Source organism: Ctenopharyngodon idella, chromosome 9, assembly GCF_019924925.1.
Source record: "Ctenopharyngodon idella isolate HZGC_01 chromosome 9, HZGC01, whole genome shotgun sequence".
Taxonomy (NCBI): domain Eukaryota; kingdom Metazoa; phylum Chordata; class Actinopteri; order Cypriniformes; family Xenocyprididae; genus Ctenopharyngodon; species Ctenopharyngodon idella.
In genome coordinates this window covers 26464277-26483670 of record NC_067228.1, presented here as the reverse complement: position 1 = coordinate 26483670, position 19394 = coordinate 26464277, and the positions used below count along the sequence as shown (strand labels likewise).

At 37.1% G+C, this 19394-nt stretch overlaps 1 protein-coding gene across 1 annotated transcript in view; it reads right to left on the bottom strand.

Annotated features, from left to right (window-relative positions):
- The window catches only part of col4a2 (collagen, type IV, alpha 2), a 109341-nt gene that overhangs the window by 15227 nt on the left and 74720 nt on the right, over positions 1–19394 (bottom strand). The window contains exons 11-41 of the mRNA XM_051904657.1: positions 19072–19107; positions 18883–18924; positions 18718–18786; positions 18570–18614; positions 18126–18179; positions 17901–17936; positions 17774–17818; positions 17624–17675; positions 15984–16094; positions 14564–14710; positions 13747–13818; positions 13361–13509; positions 13170–13242; positions 11999–12105; positions 11633–11816; positions 9007–9045; positions 8550–8624; positions 8352–8450; positions 8004–8225; positions 7476–7637; positions 6067–6237; positions 5761–5904; positions 5321–5443; positions 4822–5003; positions 4619–4682; positions 4435–4509; positions 4221–4328; positions 4027–4134; positions 1930–2001; positions 1569–1694; positions 627–743 (exon numbers count right to left, since the gene is read on the bottom strand). Coding sequence (XP_051760617.1) covers positions 627–743; positions 1569–1694; positions 1930–2001; positions 4027–4134; positions 4221–4328; positions 4435–4509; positions 4619–4682; positions 4822–5003; positions 5321–5443; positions 5761–5904; positions 6067–6237; positions 7476–7637; positions 8004–8225; positions 8352–8450; positions 8550–8624; positions 9007–9045; positions 11633–11816; positions 11999–12105; positions 13170–13242; positions 13361–13509; positions 13747–13818; positions 14564–14710; positions 15984–16094; positions 17624–17675; positions 17774–17818; positions 17901–17936; positions 18126–18179; positions 18570–18614; positions 18718–18786; positions 18883–18924; positions 19072–19107 — 3109 coding nt within the window. The remainder of the gene's footprint in view (positions 1–626; positions 744–1568; positions 1695–1929; positions 2002–4026; positions 4135–4220; positions 4329–4434; positions 4510–4618; positions 4683–4821; positions 5004–5320; positions 5444–5760; positions 5905–6066; positions 6238–7475; positions 7638–8003; positions 8226–8351; positions 8451–8549; positions 8625–9006; positions 9046–11632; positions 11817–11998; positions 12106–13169; positions 13243–13360; positions 13510–13746; positions 13819–14563; positions 14711–15983; positions 16095–17623; positions 17676–17773; positions 17819–17900; positions 17937–18125; positions 18180–18569; positions 18615–18717; positions 18787–18882; positions 18925–19071; positions 19108–19394) is intronic.

Here is a 19394-nt window from a genome sequence, read left to right as displayed (position 1 = left end):
GGAGGTCTGTAGCTATTGACTCTGCAGAAAGTTGGCGACTTCTGCGGACTGTGTGCCTCAGCATGCGCTGACCCCGCTCTGTGATTTTATGTGGCCTACCACTTTGTGGCTGAGTTGCTGTTGTTCCCAATTGCTTCCACTTTGTTATGATACCACTAACAGTTGACCGTGGAATATTTAGTAGTGAGGAAATTTCACCTATCATGGTAACACACTTGAATTCACTGAGCTCCTGAGAGCGACCCATTCTTTTGTAGAAGCAGTCTGCATGCCTAGGTGCTTGATTTTATACACCTTTGGCCATGGAAGTGATTGGAACACCTGAATTCAATGATTTGGAGGGGTGTCCCAATATTTTTGGCAATATAGTGTATATTTAACCACTTATGTGACTCAAGAGAACACACAAGCGCTGTCCAACAGTCTTCTTCGTGAGCATTTGAGTGTGTGATTAAAAACTAGCCTAGAGCGCCATCTGCTGTTAAAACTAAGCTCAGAATCGAGAGAAAACATCAGGATCAATCCAGATTCATTGTATCGATCGCGAATCAATGTATTGTCCTAGCCCTAGTCTCTAGTACTCATTACTAGTGTTTACTATAAATATATAGTAATCAGATCTTCACCTGGAAGTCCTTTAGTGCCTGGAAAACCATAGTCGCCTGGCACTCCTGGTATATCAGAGAATCCCATTGGGCCTGGAGGACCTGGTACACCTGGACGCCCAGATTCACCCTTATCACCTGTAAACAGCAGTTCCTGTGTTTAGAACTGATGCATAGTTACATCAAATAAATAATGCACAAAACTCCAGTTTCAGAACAGGGGTGGCACTAGGAGGCTTAAGCCCTAAATGTTTTGTTAACTTGTCTTTCTCATAAAGCTTAACAATTTATTAGAAAAATAATTGTGAATGCGATTACAGCTGCCGTGATTACCTAATCATGAAAAGTACAGATTACAGCATTATATTTATATTTTCTCATTTTGCATTAAAAGTTACTACTTACTATGTGCTTTTGCAGCATTGAGCATTGTAGCCAATCACAGACAGATGCATTTAAATTAGTTGCTGTGCTGAAGATCTGATTTGTGCAAGCTCACTTGCGCAGTTCTACATGCAATGCTTTAGTTTAAACAATGAAAGAGTGCCTGGTATTTATGACAGAAATGTTCAACGACAGACAGTAACATCCAGTGATGCAAATTACTTAACTATTGTTTTTTTTTTATTTTTTTTTTATCAAATCTCAAATTGAAATTTGAATTGAAAATATGCTATAATTTGCATGATTCATGTCCATGAATGTGACGAAGCAAGACACTTTTGCATTTTCAAAATTTAGATTAAGAGTGAATGTGTGCATACTTTAAAATAAAATATTATTTGCAAATAGTTTAAATTGATTACTTTACAAATACAGTAAGACCTTTCTTTTTCTTTATTCCCTTAAACCACTTTAAATCCTTTAATTACTTATTTCTTTAAAATAAAAATACAGAGCCCCGAATATCCACTGACCCTAGAACCGCCCCTATTTCAGAATATGATATGCATTTTAAGCTACCAGGCTCTCCAGTGAAACCCTTAAGGCCCAGATTTCCAGGGATGCCAGCCTCTGTGCTCGGGATACCGGTCTCTCCTATCTCTCCTTTTGCTCCTGGGTCACCTGGAGGACCCCAGTTGTCAGTACCTTGCAGGGGACAAAATACACCAAAGATATCATTAATTTCTGCATAAAAATGATATGGCTTTACATAAGGTAATGTACATGAAAATCTAAATAATAATAATTTATAATGATAATAATAAATTATAATGAAAACATTGCTAAACTGTAAATCATGTTACATAATTAATATTCATAAGTTAATATAAGATTTATAATGTTATCTTTCGTAAGATAACAAATACAACTGAAGAGGTACCTGGAACACCTTGGGTACCCTTTTCACCTTTCAGGCCATTCAAACCAAAAATGCCTTTAAGACCAGGAAATCCTAGAGGAAACATGAGCCAGGAAATGTTTGAGCATACATTAGATAGTGGTGGAAATGGCAGAGATTTTTATTAAATCATTTCAGATACGTAAACATTTGTTTAGCTCTTCAGTTCTGTTGTGATCTGTTCAGCTCATCCATGAATATGGTTACTGCCTGAGTCCCGCTGGATTCTTAGACGTGAAGACAACACCTCCCATGATTCCTCAAAATCAAGCAATGCCTTTGTTTTGAATAAGCGACCTCTAGCGGCGAAAATAACATATTGTGCCTTTAACCAGTGTGAACTGAAATGGCCCCATTTATAGTCCTGTATAATTTATTCTTCTTTACAATGTTTCTATGCAGAAATAAGGTTTCTGCTAAATACACAGAACATATGAGACATTCAGTCTTTATTACATTTAATTTTGTTTTTGTTTTTCTTTCATATATTGATCTACTGCAGAATGTTTTGCATATGAAGTTACTGCAATGAATTAATGCATTAATTTTATACTTGTGTACTGTTTCCAGCAAATGTACACACAAGTATCCCCCAGTTATCCCCTTACTTAATTGGGAATAATATATTGGATCCTTTTCAGTCTGGTTTTAGATCTAAGCATAGCACTGAATCGTCCTTTTTAAGTGTGGTTTAATGACTTGTTACTATTTGTGGATTCTGGAAATTGTGCAGTTTTGGTATTGTTGGATTTAAGTACCGTGTTTGATACGGTGTATCAATGCATTCTTTTAAACAGGTTAAAAATGGAGGTCGGTACTGTATCTGTGATTCAGAGTGGTTTGAGTCCTATTTTACTGAGAGAAGCTTCTCTGTGGAGATAGGTCAGTTTCATTCATCGCCTGCTTCTGTTACAGGTGGGGTACTGCAGGGCTCCATTTTGGGTCGATTTTATTTTTCTCCCTCTTCATTACATTTTTGAATTTCACAAGGTTCCATATCACATTTATGGGGATGATAGCCAGTTATACATGTCAATAAAACCTGAGTCAAAGTCCTTATCTAATTTGTTATCCTGTGTAAATTACATTAAAAGTTGGATGGGTGATAATTTTCTTCAGTTGAATGAAAACAAGACTAAAGTCATTTTATTTGGCTCCCTACCTCTGCAAGCAAATAAACACACTCATGTAAAGAACCTGGGAGTTGTTGTTGATTCAGAGTTAAAATTCGACAAGCAAATAAACTCGGTTTTGTCAGAGGCAGTTTTTTCCAGCTTAAGGGTTTACGGAAATTTAAATCTTTTCTATCTTTTAGTGACCTAGAGACAGTCATTCATGCCTTCATTTCAACAAGGCTCGATTATTGCTATGCTCTATATGCTGGTATCAACCAGTTTTCCCTATCACGTTTGCAACTGGTTCAAAATGCTGCAGCTCACTTCTTAATGGGGAAGAAAAAGCATGAGCATATCATCCCTATTTTAGCACATTTACATTGGCTCCCAGTCAAATTCAGAATTGATTACAAGGTTTTAATTTTTGTATTGCACGGTCTGGCTCCAGTTTATTTCTCAGACCTTATTTGTCCATATTCTCTCTGAAAATCTCTTAAATCATTCTCTGACAAACTACGAACTGTCCCATTGTCTCGCTTCAAATCTAAAGGTGATAGAGCCTTTTCCATATTTGCCCCTAAGCTGTGGAATTTGCTACCTCAAACTGTTAGGTTATCCTCCTCTCTCTCTGTATTTAAGTCATCTCTGAAAACGCATCTTTTTTCTCAGGCCTATTCATAATTTTAGATATGTTAGTCTTAATGAGTTAAATTTTTGGTCCTGATTTTTATTTGGTTTTATGGTTTTAGTAGTTGATTTAAATTGTTATACTTTGTATTTTTTGTATGACTGTTATCTTTTTATTGTGTTATTGTGAAGCACCTTGGTCAGCAGTAATGTTGTTTTAATGTGTTATATATATAAAAGTGACCTTGACCTTGATAAGTAAGGGATAATGTGATCAGTGATGTGCAGGCCTCAAACGAGCAGAACAAGCGGTCATTATACTATTAGAACAACAAACCTTTTTGTCCCGGTTGGCCTTGGATTCCAGGGGTTCCTTTCTGCCCAGGCTCTCCTGGCCAGCCCTTATGACCCTGGTTTCCTGGGAAACCCTGCTGGCCGTGAGATCCTGATGAAAAAAATGATCCAGTTAAAAACTATTTTCAGAAACAATGTAATTGCTTAATCAAAGAATAATGATCAAGACTCTTGTACCTGGTGGTCCAACTTGTCCTGGTTCACCCGGTTGGCCTTTCCTGCCTACAATGCCATCAAAACCAGAACTTCCTCTATCTCCAGGTTGACCTACGAGTCCCTTCTCACCTAATATGCAAATTAAAAACTTTAGGAACATTTAAAAAGTGCTTAACAGGGACAGTAAAATATCAAAACAGTGTTTGACGCACTATAGAATATGGAAATTCCTAACCTGAAGGTCCAGGCAGCCCAGTTTCACCTCTCAGTCCTGTTGATCCTGGGAGACTGATGGTAGGACCCAATTCACCTTAAATAAAGGAATCTTATGTAAACATTTTTGGCAGTTTATTCAAGGATCATGAGAAAGTCATACATTAAGCATAATATGGATATTTCAGAGGTTTATTTATGAGCACCTTTTATTCCTTTGATTCCAGATTCTCCAGTCTGTCCATAGGCACCAGACAAGCCTTTGTCACCCTGCAAATATAAGCCACAATGACTAAAAGCACAACATCCAAAACCGTCTGACAAGCCACATATACAAGGAGATTGTGTGCAATGTTTTAAATCATAAATAGTTTTAGGAGTCAGAGAGAAATGGAGCTCAGTATCCTACCCTGGGTCCAGCCATTCCAGGGAAACCATCAATTCCAGGAAGTCCTGTAGGCCCTGGCATTCCCTTAGGCCCTGATTGACCTTCTTCTCCGGGAAGACCTTTAGTACCTTTTGTGTCACTAGGCTTACCTGGATGTCCATCTTTCCCATCACTTCCTGGATAACCTGGAGCACCTTTTGTACCTAGCCAAAGGCAAGTTGAAAGAAAAGCTCTAAGTATCTATCTGAAAGAATATGCAATATGTTGCACGGGTCCAAATGGACCCGGGAATGCAACAGGTGTATACAGTATTTCAATGCATTAAAAGGGTTAATGTTATAATATACTTGTGCATGCAGCGTATGCAGAAATAAGGCTTCTACTAAATACGCCGAAAATGTAAGTCATTCAGACAGTCTTTATTACATATAGAGCTCGCATAGCTTCTGTAGTTCATATGAAGTATATTTTTGTGTACTTGAGAAGAAAATAATGACTGTATGAATATGACTGTAGTCACCTCTGGGACCAGTGAAGCCAGGATCTCCCATATATCCATGGTCACCTTTAGCTCCCTTCATGACCTTTTTCATATTTGGTGGCATAAGCTTTTCACCTGGAGGTCCCATCAGCCCTATGTCACCTTGAGAAAAAGTATATACAAGCGATTTAAATATTTATGACCACATGTGCAAAACATTATGAATATTTCATTTTGAATATTAGTCCACCAAGAAAACAATATACAGATTACAATGACAACTACTACATTAATAAAGATGTTATGTCATGAGAAATTAATGCTCCACAGTCCAAATATAGGTTGGAAACAATTTCAATATTATATATAATATACAATATTATATATAAATAATACCTCAAAAGTATGATATGACCACAGTAGCATGTATATTATATATTGTGCATGTACATGAATAGAGAATCATGCTCTTGATTCACCTTTTTCACCTGGAGGGCCAGGAGCTCCTTTTATACCTTGTTGTCCTGGTAAGCCTATCTGTCCTTTCTTTCCTGAAAGTCCTTTAAAACCTTTCTCACCAGGCTTTCCAGGAAAACCTGTCATGCCCTGACCACCTCTGGAACCTTTGTTGTTAAAAAATAATGCAAATAATGCAACTGAATAAGTTATAGCCATTTTGAATTTAAGTACCATCAATGATCAAAATATCTGCTTATTGCAAACTATACATATTTAAATCTGCCAATTGTCAGTAACATGAAATCAAGAACAAAAATACAAATTACCTTTTAACCCTGGGAGACCACCAAACCCAAACGGCCCCGGTTGTCCTGGATCTCCTGGGAGCCCAGTATTTCCTGGTACACCAATATTTCCAGGGTCTCCAATGGCACCCTTTACTCCTCTGGGTCCAGAAAGTCCTGGGTCTCCCTGATCTCCCCTTACTCCACTTGGACCTACAGAGACACAGTATATTTAAGCATTGTTAGGAGAAAGAGGTTTTGCTTCATACCATTGAAATAAAATCTAATACACTTGACTGTATTTTTGTTTCTGATCCTAAATGATACATGTAATTTCTCACAAAACAAAACCATTACATTGATTTATATTATAAAGTTAGACCAGAGAATGAAGTAAAATCAGTCAATAAGAGCCATGTTGCCATGTTTCAATGTATGGTACTGCTGAATAATTAAAGGATTAGTTCACTTTCAAATGAAAATTATCCCAAGCTTTACTCACCCTCAAGGCATCCTAGGTGTATATGACTTTCTTCTTTCTGATGAACATAATCTGAGAAATATTAATAAATATCCTGACGCATCCGAGCTTTATAATGGCAGTGAACGGGACCAATGAGTATGAGCTAAAGAAAGTGTCTCCATCCACATCCATCCATCAAAAACGTGTGCTCCGGGGGGTTAATAAAGGCCTTCTGAAGCGAAGCGATGCGTTTGTGTAAAAAAAATATCCATATTTAAACAAGTTATGAAGTAAAATATCTAGCATCCGCCAGACCGGCTTCTGTATTCAACGTACGAAGAAAGGGTAAAACTCTTGCAGTTCACAAAGCTTACGCTACGTCCTACGCCTTCCCTATTCAACTTACGGAAAAAGTGTAACTGACGTGACGTCAGTTTACACTTCCTTCGTAAATTGAATACAGAAGGCGGTCTAGCGGATGCTAGATATTTTACTTCATAACTTGTTAAATATGTTTTTTTGTTTTACACAAGCGCATCGCTTCGCTTCAGAAGGCCTTTATTGACCCCCCGGAGCCGTGTGGAGTATGTTTATGATGTATAGATATGGATGGAAACACTTTCTTCAGCTCATACTGTACTCACTGGTCCCGTTTAGTGCCATTATAAAGCTCAGATGCGTCAGGATATTTATTAATTTTTCTCTGATTATGTTAATCAGAAACGAGTAAGTCATATACACCTAGGATGGCTTGAGGGTAAGTAGAGCTTGGGCTAATTTTCATTTGAAACTAATCCTTTAATAGATAAGCATGTTTTCTTAACTAACCCAAACATTAAAAAATGAGGAGAGTTCTTTGGTATGTTACAAGCCCACTTTTACTGAAGGTATTTGGTATTTCTGGGTCTATTCTCTAATCTTCTTAACTGATATGAGGTCAAAAAAAGATACCTTCTGAATTTTCTGAGATTTTTAGCAGTTGAGTTACCTGGTTCTCCAGTTTTTCCGGGTGGTCCAGGAGGTCCTGTGTAACCGGGCTGGCCAGGAAAGCCAAATGTTCCTTGCGGTCCAGGTTTTCCTACCTCTCCTTGAAGACCTGGAGGGCCAATTTCACCCTTGAGGCCGATAATACCTGGCATTCCATCCATACCTGTGTGACATTACATCCTTTAGTTTACATCCTGATCCACCTTAATAATAGACAGACTTTCTTTTAGCTTTTTGAGCTTCTGGGGGTTGGAGAGACAGAAGTTTTAAAGGGATAATTCACCCAAAAATGAAAATTCTGTCATCATTTAATCCAAACAGTAGATGGGCCCCATTGACTTCCATAGTATTTTTCCCCATATACTATGGAAGTCAATGGGGCCCATCAACTGCTTGGTTACTCATATTCTTCAAAATATCATCTTTTGTGTTCAGCAGAAGAAAGAAATTCATACAGGTGTGTTCAGTTCACCGAAAACTCATCTAAATATCAGGTGTAAACAGGGCCATAAACACATGAAGTTCTCACCTGGGTGTCCTTTTGGGCCTGGGTCTCCTGGAAGGCCAGTGACACCCCTCTCTCCTGGCCGTCCTGGCTCTCCTGAGGCTCCAGGAGATGCTCCTAAAACTTCACCATGTTCACCCTTTTCCCCTGAAGCACCATCCAAACCTGGTTTACCAGAGATGCCTGGATCTCCTTCCACACCTTTGGTGCCAGGATATCCTAAATCTCCCCGAGGTCCAACAAAACCTATGTGGTTAAAATCAAATGATCAGAGCTAAAAAAAGGAGACAGACCTAACAGACAGACAGGGGTTAAAGTATATATAATGATTAAATAAAATGTACAATAAAACACAGGCCACCCAATGCTTACCCCTTGGCCCAGGTGGGCCTCCTATTCCTGGTTCACCTCGCTCTCCTTCGCCCCCAGGTTCTCCAGAAAGACCTTGTACACCTTTGGGACCTGGTACTCCTAGAACACACATATATGGGCAGGCATAATGAAACCAGAGAGAAAATAATAATATTTTTTTTAGGTTCTTGAAAATGTTACAACAATACATCCAATTACCAGGAAATCCTTCCAATCCTGGAAGTCCAGGCTGCCCTGTCTCTCCAGGTGGCCCGGGATCTCCAATACACTCCACTGTAATAAGATTAACATGACAGACAATACAAAACTATTATTAAAATAAACACAATTGGTTATTGGTGATCATAAATGGTGGATCGACTGCAATGTGGTGAAGCATCAATGGCCCATTCACACGAAGGATTACATATCACTGGAATAACTTTTAGAACAGTTTCCAGCTGATGAATGACAAAAACATTGACAGCAAATCAGAATTCACCTGTGTTTAAAAAGCTCAAGTGTTTAAAGCAGCAGAGGACAACTGCAGTGCTCATTTATAATAAACACAACATTATTATCCATTGATGTGGATGCCAACAGTTAACATTATAGATATTTATACAGTTATCTTTAAAGATCTTGTTATAGATTTGAGTGACTTCAATCCAGCTACCTTCAATATTCCATTGAACTTCTCTTGAGCTACAGGCTCCTGTAAGACACATGTAAGATAGATATGAATAGAAAGACTAAGAAGAAGAGTATAACATACTGTGGATTTGCTAAACTCACTATAAAAAAATAAAAAAATAAAAACACAGAAATGACCATTTTTTAGTGGTCTTGAGGTGTTTTCACACCTGGCTCATTTAAAGCGCTTGTTTCTGAATCTGGTGCGTTATCTCCCTTAATTTGGTTCGTTTAGGCATATATGAACACTGAAATCATGCTTGGATCTGCATTAAAACAAACGCTCTGAGATCACCTGAACGAGGTGGTCTTGGCCCCACTAAAAATTAATTCTGAAGTGGTTTGGTTGAGGTGAGAAAGCAATCCATCTCAACAGACCAACGAACCAAGCGGTATCATAATTCATAACGGGAAATAAATATAAATAAATATAAAGCAGCAATGTCTGATTCTGTGAGCATATTATATATCACAGTTGAAAACCAAAGAGCGCCTCTTCATCTTAAAATGTTGTGCAATTGCTTTCCTCAGTGCATTGCAAGAATGCTGTCCTGACAAAACCTTATTCCTGCTCTAACTGCAGTATATACAGGGCTTGACATTAACTCTTTTGCTCACCAGCCACCATGGCTTGTGGTTTTCCAAAGTTACTAGCCACTCAGAATTTTCCTTGGCCACAATTTTGACCGATACTATGGGGAAAAACTGCCATATAGATATTTTTTAATATTATCTCATAATTTGGCAGCAGGTATATTAGGCTGCTGTCACTTTAAGACCTGAGACACAGATCCATTATACTGTTACATATGTATTTTCTTTTTCAACTGTTTACGTTCACTTAAAACACAACTGACTGTGTTTATTTGAATACTCACCAAGACCAGCATTTTGACATTATTTTGTCAATTATTTGTCAGGACAGCATTCTTGCAATGCACTGAGGAAAGCAATTGCACAACATTTTAAAGGAACACTCCACTTTTTTTGAAAATAAGCTCATTTTCCAACTGCCCTAGAGTTAAACAGTTGAGTTTTACCGTTTTCGAATCCATTCAGCCGATCTCCGGGTCTGGTGGTACCACTTTTAGCATAGCTTAGCATAGTTCATTGAATCTGATGAGACTGCTAGCATCTCGCTCAAAAATGACCAAAAAGTTTCTATATTTTTCCTATTTAAAACTTGACTCTTCTGTAGTTACATCGTGTACTAAGACCAACGGAAAATTAAAAGTTGCGGTTTTCTAGGCGGATATGGCTAGGAACTATACTCTCAATCCGGCATAATAATCAAGGAACTTTGCTGCTGTACCATGGGTGCAGCAGGCGCAATGATATTACGCAGCGCTTGTGACCCCCTGCTTGCACAGGGAGCGTGCCTTGCAACCATGGAGACATTTGTGAGAGGTGCTGCGTAATATCATTGCGCCTGCTGCACCCATGGTACAGCAGCAAAGTTCCTTGATTATTACGCCGGAATGAGAGTATAATTCCTAGCCATATCGGCCTAGAAAACTTTTCATTTTCTGTCAGTCTTAGTACACGATGTAACTACAGAAGAGTCAAGTTTTAAATAGGAGAAATATCGAAACTCTTTGGTCATTTTTGAGCGAGATGCTAACGGTCTCATCAGATTCAATGATCTATACTAAGCTATGCTAAAAGTGGTACCGCCAGACCCGGAGATCGACTGAATGGATTCAAAAACGGTAAAACTCAACTGTCTAACTCTAGGGGAGTTGGAAAATCAACTTATTTTCAAAAAAAGTGGAGTGTTCCTTTAAGATGAAGAGGCGCTCTTTGGTTTTCAACTGTGATATCTAATATGCTCACTCACAGAATCAGACACCGCTGCTTTATATAACACATTTCCCATTATGAATTATGATACTGCTTGGTTCGTTGGTCTGTTGAGACGGATTGCTTTCTCACCTCAACCAAACCACTTCAGAATTAATTTTTAGCCGGGCCAAGACCACCTCGTTCAGGCGGTCTTAGAGCATTTGTTATTATTTGACACATTATGAAATAAATGTTTTTCATACATGTCTCAATACATGTTGGCCACAATTATTGGCACCCCTAGAAATTCTTATGAGTAAAATATCTCTGAAGTATTTTCCCATTCAAATTTACATTTTTTTTTTTTTTTTTTTTAGCATACCAGGGTGACTAGGAGCATGAAATTGTCCAGCCATGACTTCCTGTTCCACAGGAGTACAAATATGTGTAAACACAAAGGCCAAATTCCCTTAATCATTCATCACAATGAGTAAAACCAAAGAATATAGTTTTGATGTGCAGCAAAGATTGTTGAGCTTCACAAAATAGAAAATGGCATAAGAAAAAAGCTAACACATTGAAAATCCCCATTTCCACTATCAGGGCAATAATTAAGAAGTTCCAATCAACTAAACATGTCACAAATCTGCCTAGAAGAGGACATGTGTCTATATCATCCTAATGCATGGTGAGGAGGAGAGTTTGAGTGGACAAAGACTCTCCAAGGATCACAGCTGGATAATTGCAGAAATTAGTTGAGTCTTGGGATCAGAAAGACTAAAAAAAAATTAGCTCCTCAAATGCATAAAAGTAACACTGATACACACCTGGGGCACCAGGCAAACCTTTTTCTCCATCAGAACCAATTTGACCATCATCTCCTGGAAGGCCCCTTACACCTTTAGTTGCTCCAAGAACTTGGCCAGGTAGTCCTGTGGGGCCTATTAGACCTGGGGGACCTGGAGGACCTGGGTATCCCTTCTCTCCAGGCTCACCTACAGGACCTTCTCCCTGAAGGAAAACAAGCATGCAGATACCTCTGATATACACTGCATACTTTGGTTAAGACTGGCATCAGAGTTCAGTTTTATTCCTTCATCAATATCACAAAAGTCACTGCACAATGCACAGTGCATACCAATACAGCCACTGTCTTAGTTTTGTTTTTAAGTGTTTTGTTATGCAAGACTCACAGGAGATCCTCTAAAACCTGGTTCACCATCTTTTCCACTAAGCCCAGGCCTTCCTTGCTCTCCTGGGTAACCACTCTCACCTGGGTCCCCTGGGTCACCAGGTAATCCTGTATTGCACAAGTGTAGGCAAAATATTAAAATTTGCACATCGTTGCTTAGGGATGGAAAACTTGTATGTCTCAACTCGCTACTTTCCATGAAAATGGAAAAAACAATGTATTTTTTTAATAATTCAACACTGTGTTGTCAAAGTTGATACTGTGGCTTTATATATGATCGGACACTTATATGTGTCATTATATTATTAACATTTTACCAAAATCAAGCTCACATGAAGTTACAAGTTTTTTGATCAGCGAATGTCAGACATATATGTGTTTTGTCCATCATCATATGCATCCTATTGTGCATCATATTACATTTCATCAACTTACAGGTATTAAAGTTTATTGTAGCGCAGTTGTTTTTCTATCAATTGGCCAAAATCTCATGTTATAAAAGATGAAGTGCTACACACAGGCTATTTAAGACAGTATTAGCTATGACTCGATGACAAATGCAAGACTAAGACACTCTTCTTAGCTCCTCAAATGCATAAATATTAGCCTTTATATACACTACCATTCAAACCATTGTGTACATTTTTTTTTTTTTTTTCAGGATTCTTTGATGAATAGAAAGTTCAAAAGAACAGCATTTATCTGAAATAAAAAGCTTTTGTAACATTATGAATGTCTTTGCTGTCACTTTTGATCAATTTAATGCATCCTTGTTGAGTAAAAGTAATTATTTAATTTCTTTCCAAAAATAAATTACATTTTAAAATATATTTAAATATAAAATGTTGTACCTATTCAAAGAACTAGTTCTTTATTTATCCTTGCATTGCAAACAAGCAGAGATGGTCCAAACTGTGTGCGGCACTTCATTCAAGATTGAGGCGGGGTTATGGAGTTAAAATGTTTATACCGACAGTTTGAGAAGCCAATGGAGTTAGGAGGTTTAGTCACAAGCTCTTTTTAATACTTTTCATTGGTTAAATACTTGCAAAACCCACAGACAGGCGTAAAGGGTGACCAGTAGTAATGATTTATGGGGGGAAAATTATGAGAGATTTCTGAAGTTTCTGCCAGATAGCGATGATATACTCTCCTATGTGTTTCTATTGCACCTTTCTGTGTAGCTGCTGTCATCTCTCCTTTTCTGCCTTTGAGTCCAGATGATCCTCTTGTACCAGGAAAACCCTGTAAATTGGAAAAATTATCAATTTAAATGGATTTAATTGGCCAATGTAAAGATTTTTTTATATACCTTGTGACCTTAACAAGGCACGACATTAAGGCATGGTGTATGTATACTTACAATAAGACCATCGACGCCTTTGGGTCCTGGATCTCCCTGATCACCCCGCTGACCCCACTCGCCTGCCACTCCAGGGTCCCCAGCATCACCAGGAGGGCCCGGAAGGCCAGAAGGGGATATTACATCGCATTCACACAGACCATGGTCACCTGATCAAATGATAAAAGCATAACAAATACAGCAAGATTAGCAAAGACTGACAAATATCAAACACCTTCTATGTCCCTAGAGAAGATAAAAGATTTCTTGTTCCTGCTCTTAAAAAAAACAAAAACAAAAAAAAACATTCCCACAATGTCATGTACAACATGAAATGATCTTGGCCATGCAAATAACCCTAGCAGTGTATTAAAAACTTAAAGTAACTTTGTTTCCACTAATCTTACCCTTTGGTCCTTTTTTTCCTGCATTCCCTGGACGTCCACGTTGTCCGGCTGCGCCTCTGAAAAAATCTTCCACTGTATTAAGACACATTAATAGTCTTTAATAAAGTCTTCAGTACTAATTCAGTTTAAAATCACTTTAAGATGAATCACTTCCATTACACTCATTTTGGTCATCACAGTCAATACTTCTAGGCTATTTTTTTTTTTTTTTTTTTTTTTGCAATAATCATTTTTTTTCCCCCTTTTTTAAGAAATTACATTTTTTATTCAGAAAGGACAAAAATGAATCAAATATGACAATAAAGACTTTTACATTGTTACAAATGATTTCTATTTCAAATAAATGCTGTTATTTTGAACTTTATATTCATCAAAGTACAAGAAAATATTAAAATATTAAGCAGCACAACTTTTTGATTTTATCATTGTGATGATAAAAAAATCATAATAGAATGATTTCTGAAGGATCATGTGACACTGAATAATGATGCTGAAAATTCAGCTTTGCCATCAGAGGAATAACTTACATTTTAAAACACACTAAAATAGAAAACAGTTATTTGTTTTAAATTGTAATAATGTTCAATAATATTACTATTTTTTTTTTTTTTTACTGTATTTTTGATTAAATAAATGGAGCCTTGGTGAGACTTTCAAAAACATTAAAAAATCTTACCGACCACAAACTTTTGCATGTTAGTGTACATACACAATACCTCACTAAATATAGAGCTTTGTTATGAAAAAAAGTGCTTTATTAAAATGCATTATTAGCATAATATTTGACATTTTGTGAAAATTAGTTTATCACTCTTACATGATCCCTTGGGTCCAGGTGGTCCCCGAAATCCAGGTAGCCCATCGGAGCCGGGCAGCCCAGGTTGAGTGGCAGGATTACCAGGTTCTCCAGCTTCACCTTTGACTCCCTTTGGTCCCTGTGGTCCCCTTGGGCCCCACAGATCCACTGTGGATCAGAGAAAAAATTATATCAGTGACAGAGTTTGGTTAAAGTAATGTCTAAGCTGTCAAGTAATGTCATATGACTTTCTTCTGTGAATGAACAAAATGAGGTATTTACACCACTCTTTTCCATACAAAAAAGGTATACAGTAAACACAGGCTGTCTAGCTCCAAAAAGATCAATAGCATTATAAAAGTACCATATATTATATTTATATAGGTATTTATAAATTTTATACAATACACTGAAAAATTGTATACCTCCAATATTGTTGATATCAATATCAACATTTTTGATACCACAGGGAAAATTGCCACAACATTAAAGGTGGGGTAAGCCATATTTCAAAAACGCTGTTGGACATTGTTGATATTTGAAATCAACTCAAACAAACCCACCGCTCTCTTCATTGCTCCGCCTCCAAAACTCACCCTCCAATCCTAACCACACTGCTCCGAGTCAGTCTACAAGTTTGTTGTTAGTGTCGGTCTGACTAACTTCCAAACAGTGTTTTTGAAATATGGTTTACCCCACCTTTAAGGACATAAAATTCAAACAGAATCTAAGTTAAGAAAATACTTGTGACTTTACTTGTGACAAAAGTAAATGATCAACTAAAACTCTGATGTCTGAGATTACTCAGCCTGATCTGTAATATAACTGCACTGTTAAATTAAAAAACAAACAAACAAACAAACAAACAAAAATGCTGTAAAATTACAATACTTATGACTTAATTTCTTCACTTGTAAGTTAAAGTCACCATAAAATCAAAATTGACAAGTCTTTTTTTGTTAAGGAATATTAGTATTTATTATAAATGATTTATCCGTGCACATCATTATTATTTTTTTATTCATGTGCCCTTGTAATCTTTAATCACAATTTTGTTTGTTGACATGTTTACTGGCGCAATGACGGGATCAATCTGTCACTCACATGAGATCACTGCAATAGCAAACCACAACTATCCTATCAATTGCCAATGGACAAAGTTAAGCCCCACCCTTCATTTTTTTCTTGTTTGAGAAGCCGGATATACATCACAATATAGGGAAGAAAAGACTATTGCAACTTTTGTTTCATGCCAACTTTAAAACCTCAAGCATTTGTTTTGGTGGAAACTGCAGGGATACCTTTAAGTTTCTGTGACAACAGGTTTACATACAAGACTTAAAAGTTCGCAACAAAATGAGGGTGAATAAATGATGGCAGAATTTCCATTTTAGATTGAACTATCTGTTTAACTGTCAGATAAAGCTCAGTCATGAAATACCTTGTTGTTGTTCAGAGGCAGGGGGTCCTGGGGGACCTGGCTGTCCTTTAGCACCCTTAGAACCATAATTTCCAATTGGGCCACGCTCCCCTGGAGGCCCTGGAGGACCTGCTGTATAAACAAGAAAAACAAGACAGAAGCAAAGAAAGAGAATGTAGAGAAAAATTAGACTGTATATTGGAAGTTAGATTAGGACCATTCAAATATCAGATATTAAAGAGGACTATTATGCCCTTTTTCAAAGTCTTGATTTTGTTTTTGGGATCTACTAGAATAGGTTTTTATGATTGAACTCACACTCATTTTCACATATTTTACATTATTGCAGCACCTCTCTTCTCAGTCTTTCAGTAACGCTCTGTTTAGTTTCTGTCTCTATGAAGCCCCTCCTTCCAAAAAGCGCAATGTGCTCTGATTGGTCAGCTGCACCAGTGTGTTGTGATTGGTCAACCGACCAAAAGCACATTTCGGAAATGTCAAGCCCTTTACCATAACCGTGAGTGTCAACACACTTCTAGCGCAACTCAACCAGGCCTTGGCCCCCTTGTTTTTTTTTTGTTTTTTTTCATGTGCCTTGGACGGAAAATTATTTAAATCAGGAATATTGTGACGTCTATGTTCCAGGAAGAAAACTTAAAGGGTTAGTTCACCCAAAAATGAAAATTCTGTCATTTATTACTCACCCTCGTGCCGTTTTACACCCGTAAGACCTTCGTTGATCTTCGGAACACAAATTAAGATATTTTTGTTTAAATCCGATGGCTCCATGAGGCCTACATAGGGAGCAATGACATTTCCTCTCTCAAGATCCATAAAGGTACTAAAAACATTTAAATCAGTTCATGTGAGTACAGTGGTTCAATATTAATATTATAAAGCGACGAGAATATTTTTGGTCCGCCAAAAATAACAAAATAACGACTTATTTAGTGATGGCCGATTTCAAAACACTGCTTCAGGAAGATTCAGAGCGTAATGAATCAGCGTGTCGAATCATGATTCGGATCGCGTGTCAAACCGCCAAACTGCTGAAATCACGTGACTTTGGCGCTCCGAACTGCAGATTAGACATGCTGATTCATAACGCTCCGAAGCTTCATGAAGCAGTGTTTTGAAATCGGCCATCACTAAATAATTCGTTATTTTGTTTTTTTTTGGCGCACCAAAAATATTCTCGTCGCTTTATAATATTAATATTGAACCACTGTACTCACATGAACTGATTTAAATATGTTTTTAGTACCTTTATGGATCTTGAGAGAGGAAATGTCATTGCTCCCTATGTAGGCCTCATGGAGCCATCGGATTTAAACAAAAATATCTCAATTTGCATTCCAAAGATTAATGAAGGTCTTACGGGTCTGGAACGGCATGAGCGTGAGTAATAAATTACATTATTTTCATTTTTGGGTGAACTAACCCTTTAAGACTACATTTGAGGCATTTCAGGGAGTTCAGAAACAGTGCTTACTGATATACCGAATAAATCCATTTGGATTGGACTTTGTGGTTTGTAACTTTGCATACTTTTTTCATTCTCAAACAGCAACATTACAAACTAAAGAAAGTTGAAAATGTAAAAACAAAGCATAATAGGAGCCCTTTAAACAGCGATAATCTCAGTGTGTTATTTTTAGTACCTCCAGTCTCAGTTGGACTTCCTATCAGCTCTCCAGGATCTCCTCTGTCTCCCTGTTGAATGATATGCATTTAGGTTATACAACTTATGATGCAGATTGATTGGTAAGGTATGACAAGATACAGCACTGAACCAGAAATGCATTTATAACCTTGTGGCCTTGATTTCCTGGGAAACCTGGTAGTCCAATGTCACCCTGTAGGAATGGACAGAGATTTTAAATGTTTAAGTAAACACAAATGCTTTGCACTGTTGGAAAATTGATTAAAATTACATACCATAGATCCTTTCCAGCCATTCTTTCCTGGGTTTCCCTGTAATTAATAGTAATTTGTTAAATTTTTTAGATAAAAAATGTTGAATATGAAAAGAGAGCGAGAGAGAGAGAAAGTAGATGTTTGTTCCCTTAAGTGCCAATTTTTTTTGCTCTTGGTTTTAATAAACATTTTTGATAGGCTTTGCATAGCATTGATAAAAACATTTCAGCACTTAAACAATCATACCCGTTGTCCTGGAAACCCTGCCACACCAGTCTCTCCTTTCGTAGATACATATCCCTGGAAAAAAATATTAATATCTTATCTGTTTGAATGAGGAAAGACCATCTGCAAAACTTAAGATTACATTTCAATAACATATTTCAAATCGCAAATAAAATCTGACCAAAATAATTTTTCAATGTGATCCAGCTACTTTGAACCTCCATCAAAAAGACTCTTGAGAAAGATAGGGCTTTCATTCCAACAATCACCACATTAAGCATTATAATTTCTCCCATTTTTCCTATATGTGGTTTGTCTTCTGCTTCTGTTGTTGTTGTTTTTTTTTTTTGGCTATTCCACAGATATAACATGAACATTCTTGTGAACATCCTTGGAAGGAAATCATTTTGTGTAAAAAACAAACAAACAAACAAACAAACAAAAACAAAAACAAATGTGACCTACCAAATTTCCTTTTTCACCTTTATGACCCTTCATCCCTTTTTGACCCTGAAGAAAACCAGAAAATGAAAAGATGAAAATTAAAGTAGCGAGATCATTTGCTCTCCTGAGAGAAAATATATGTAATAAACTCAAGTCATGTTCTTCCTACCTGCCATTCTGTAGGGATTGGTCTCGTATGTGGGAAAGGTCCTGGTGGGCCTGGCTCTCCAATGTCCCCCTGAGGTGAGTACATGAAATTCAGATGGGTTAACAGTGCAGATTACAGAAAGTAATATTAGTCTGAAACTGTGTAAGCCACTAAAATTTTTCTCACCGATTCTCCTTTGATTCCTTTTATTCTTTTAGTGGTTTCACCCTGTATAGAGGCAACACATGTATGTTAACATTAAATAGATGTTTATTTACCAAAGTGACTTAAAGAGGGCATATTAGAGTGTTCTGTCATATATCTGTTTGAATGTAAATCTTTAATAAAATTAAGCAAAATATTGTGTTTTATTACCTTTTGTCCTTTAACACCTTTACTACCAGAAGGACCCTAAAGAAAGACAATATAGTGAGAAGAAGAGATGGTAGGTTTGGAATAAAGCTACCAGTATAATTTTATGGCAGATGCCAAATGCAAATAGTGATAGATGCTTTTAAAACTAAGTGAAAATAGCAGTATTTTCTTTGCACTCTGTAAATAGTTGTTAGATGTTGTACACGTAGTGGCAGATACTATTTGCACCTCAGTGTATTGTAGTATGTTATAAAACAGTATGCAATAATAACAACACATTCAATGTATATGATTATATTTATTAAAATCATATATGGATGCTG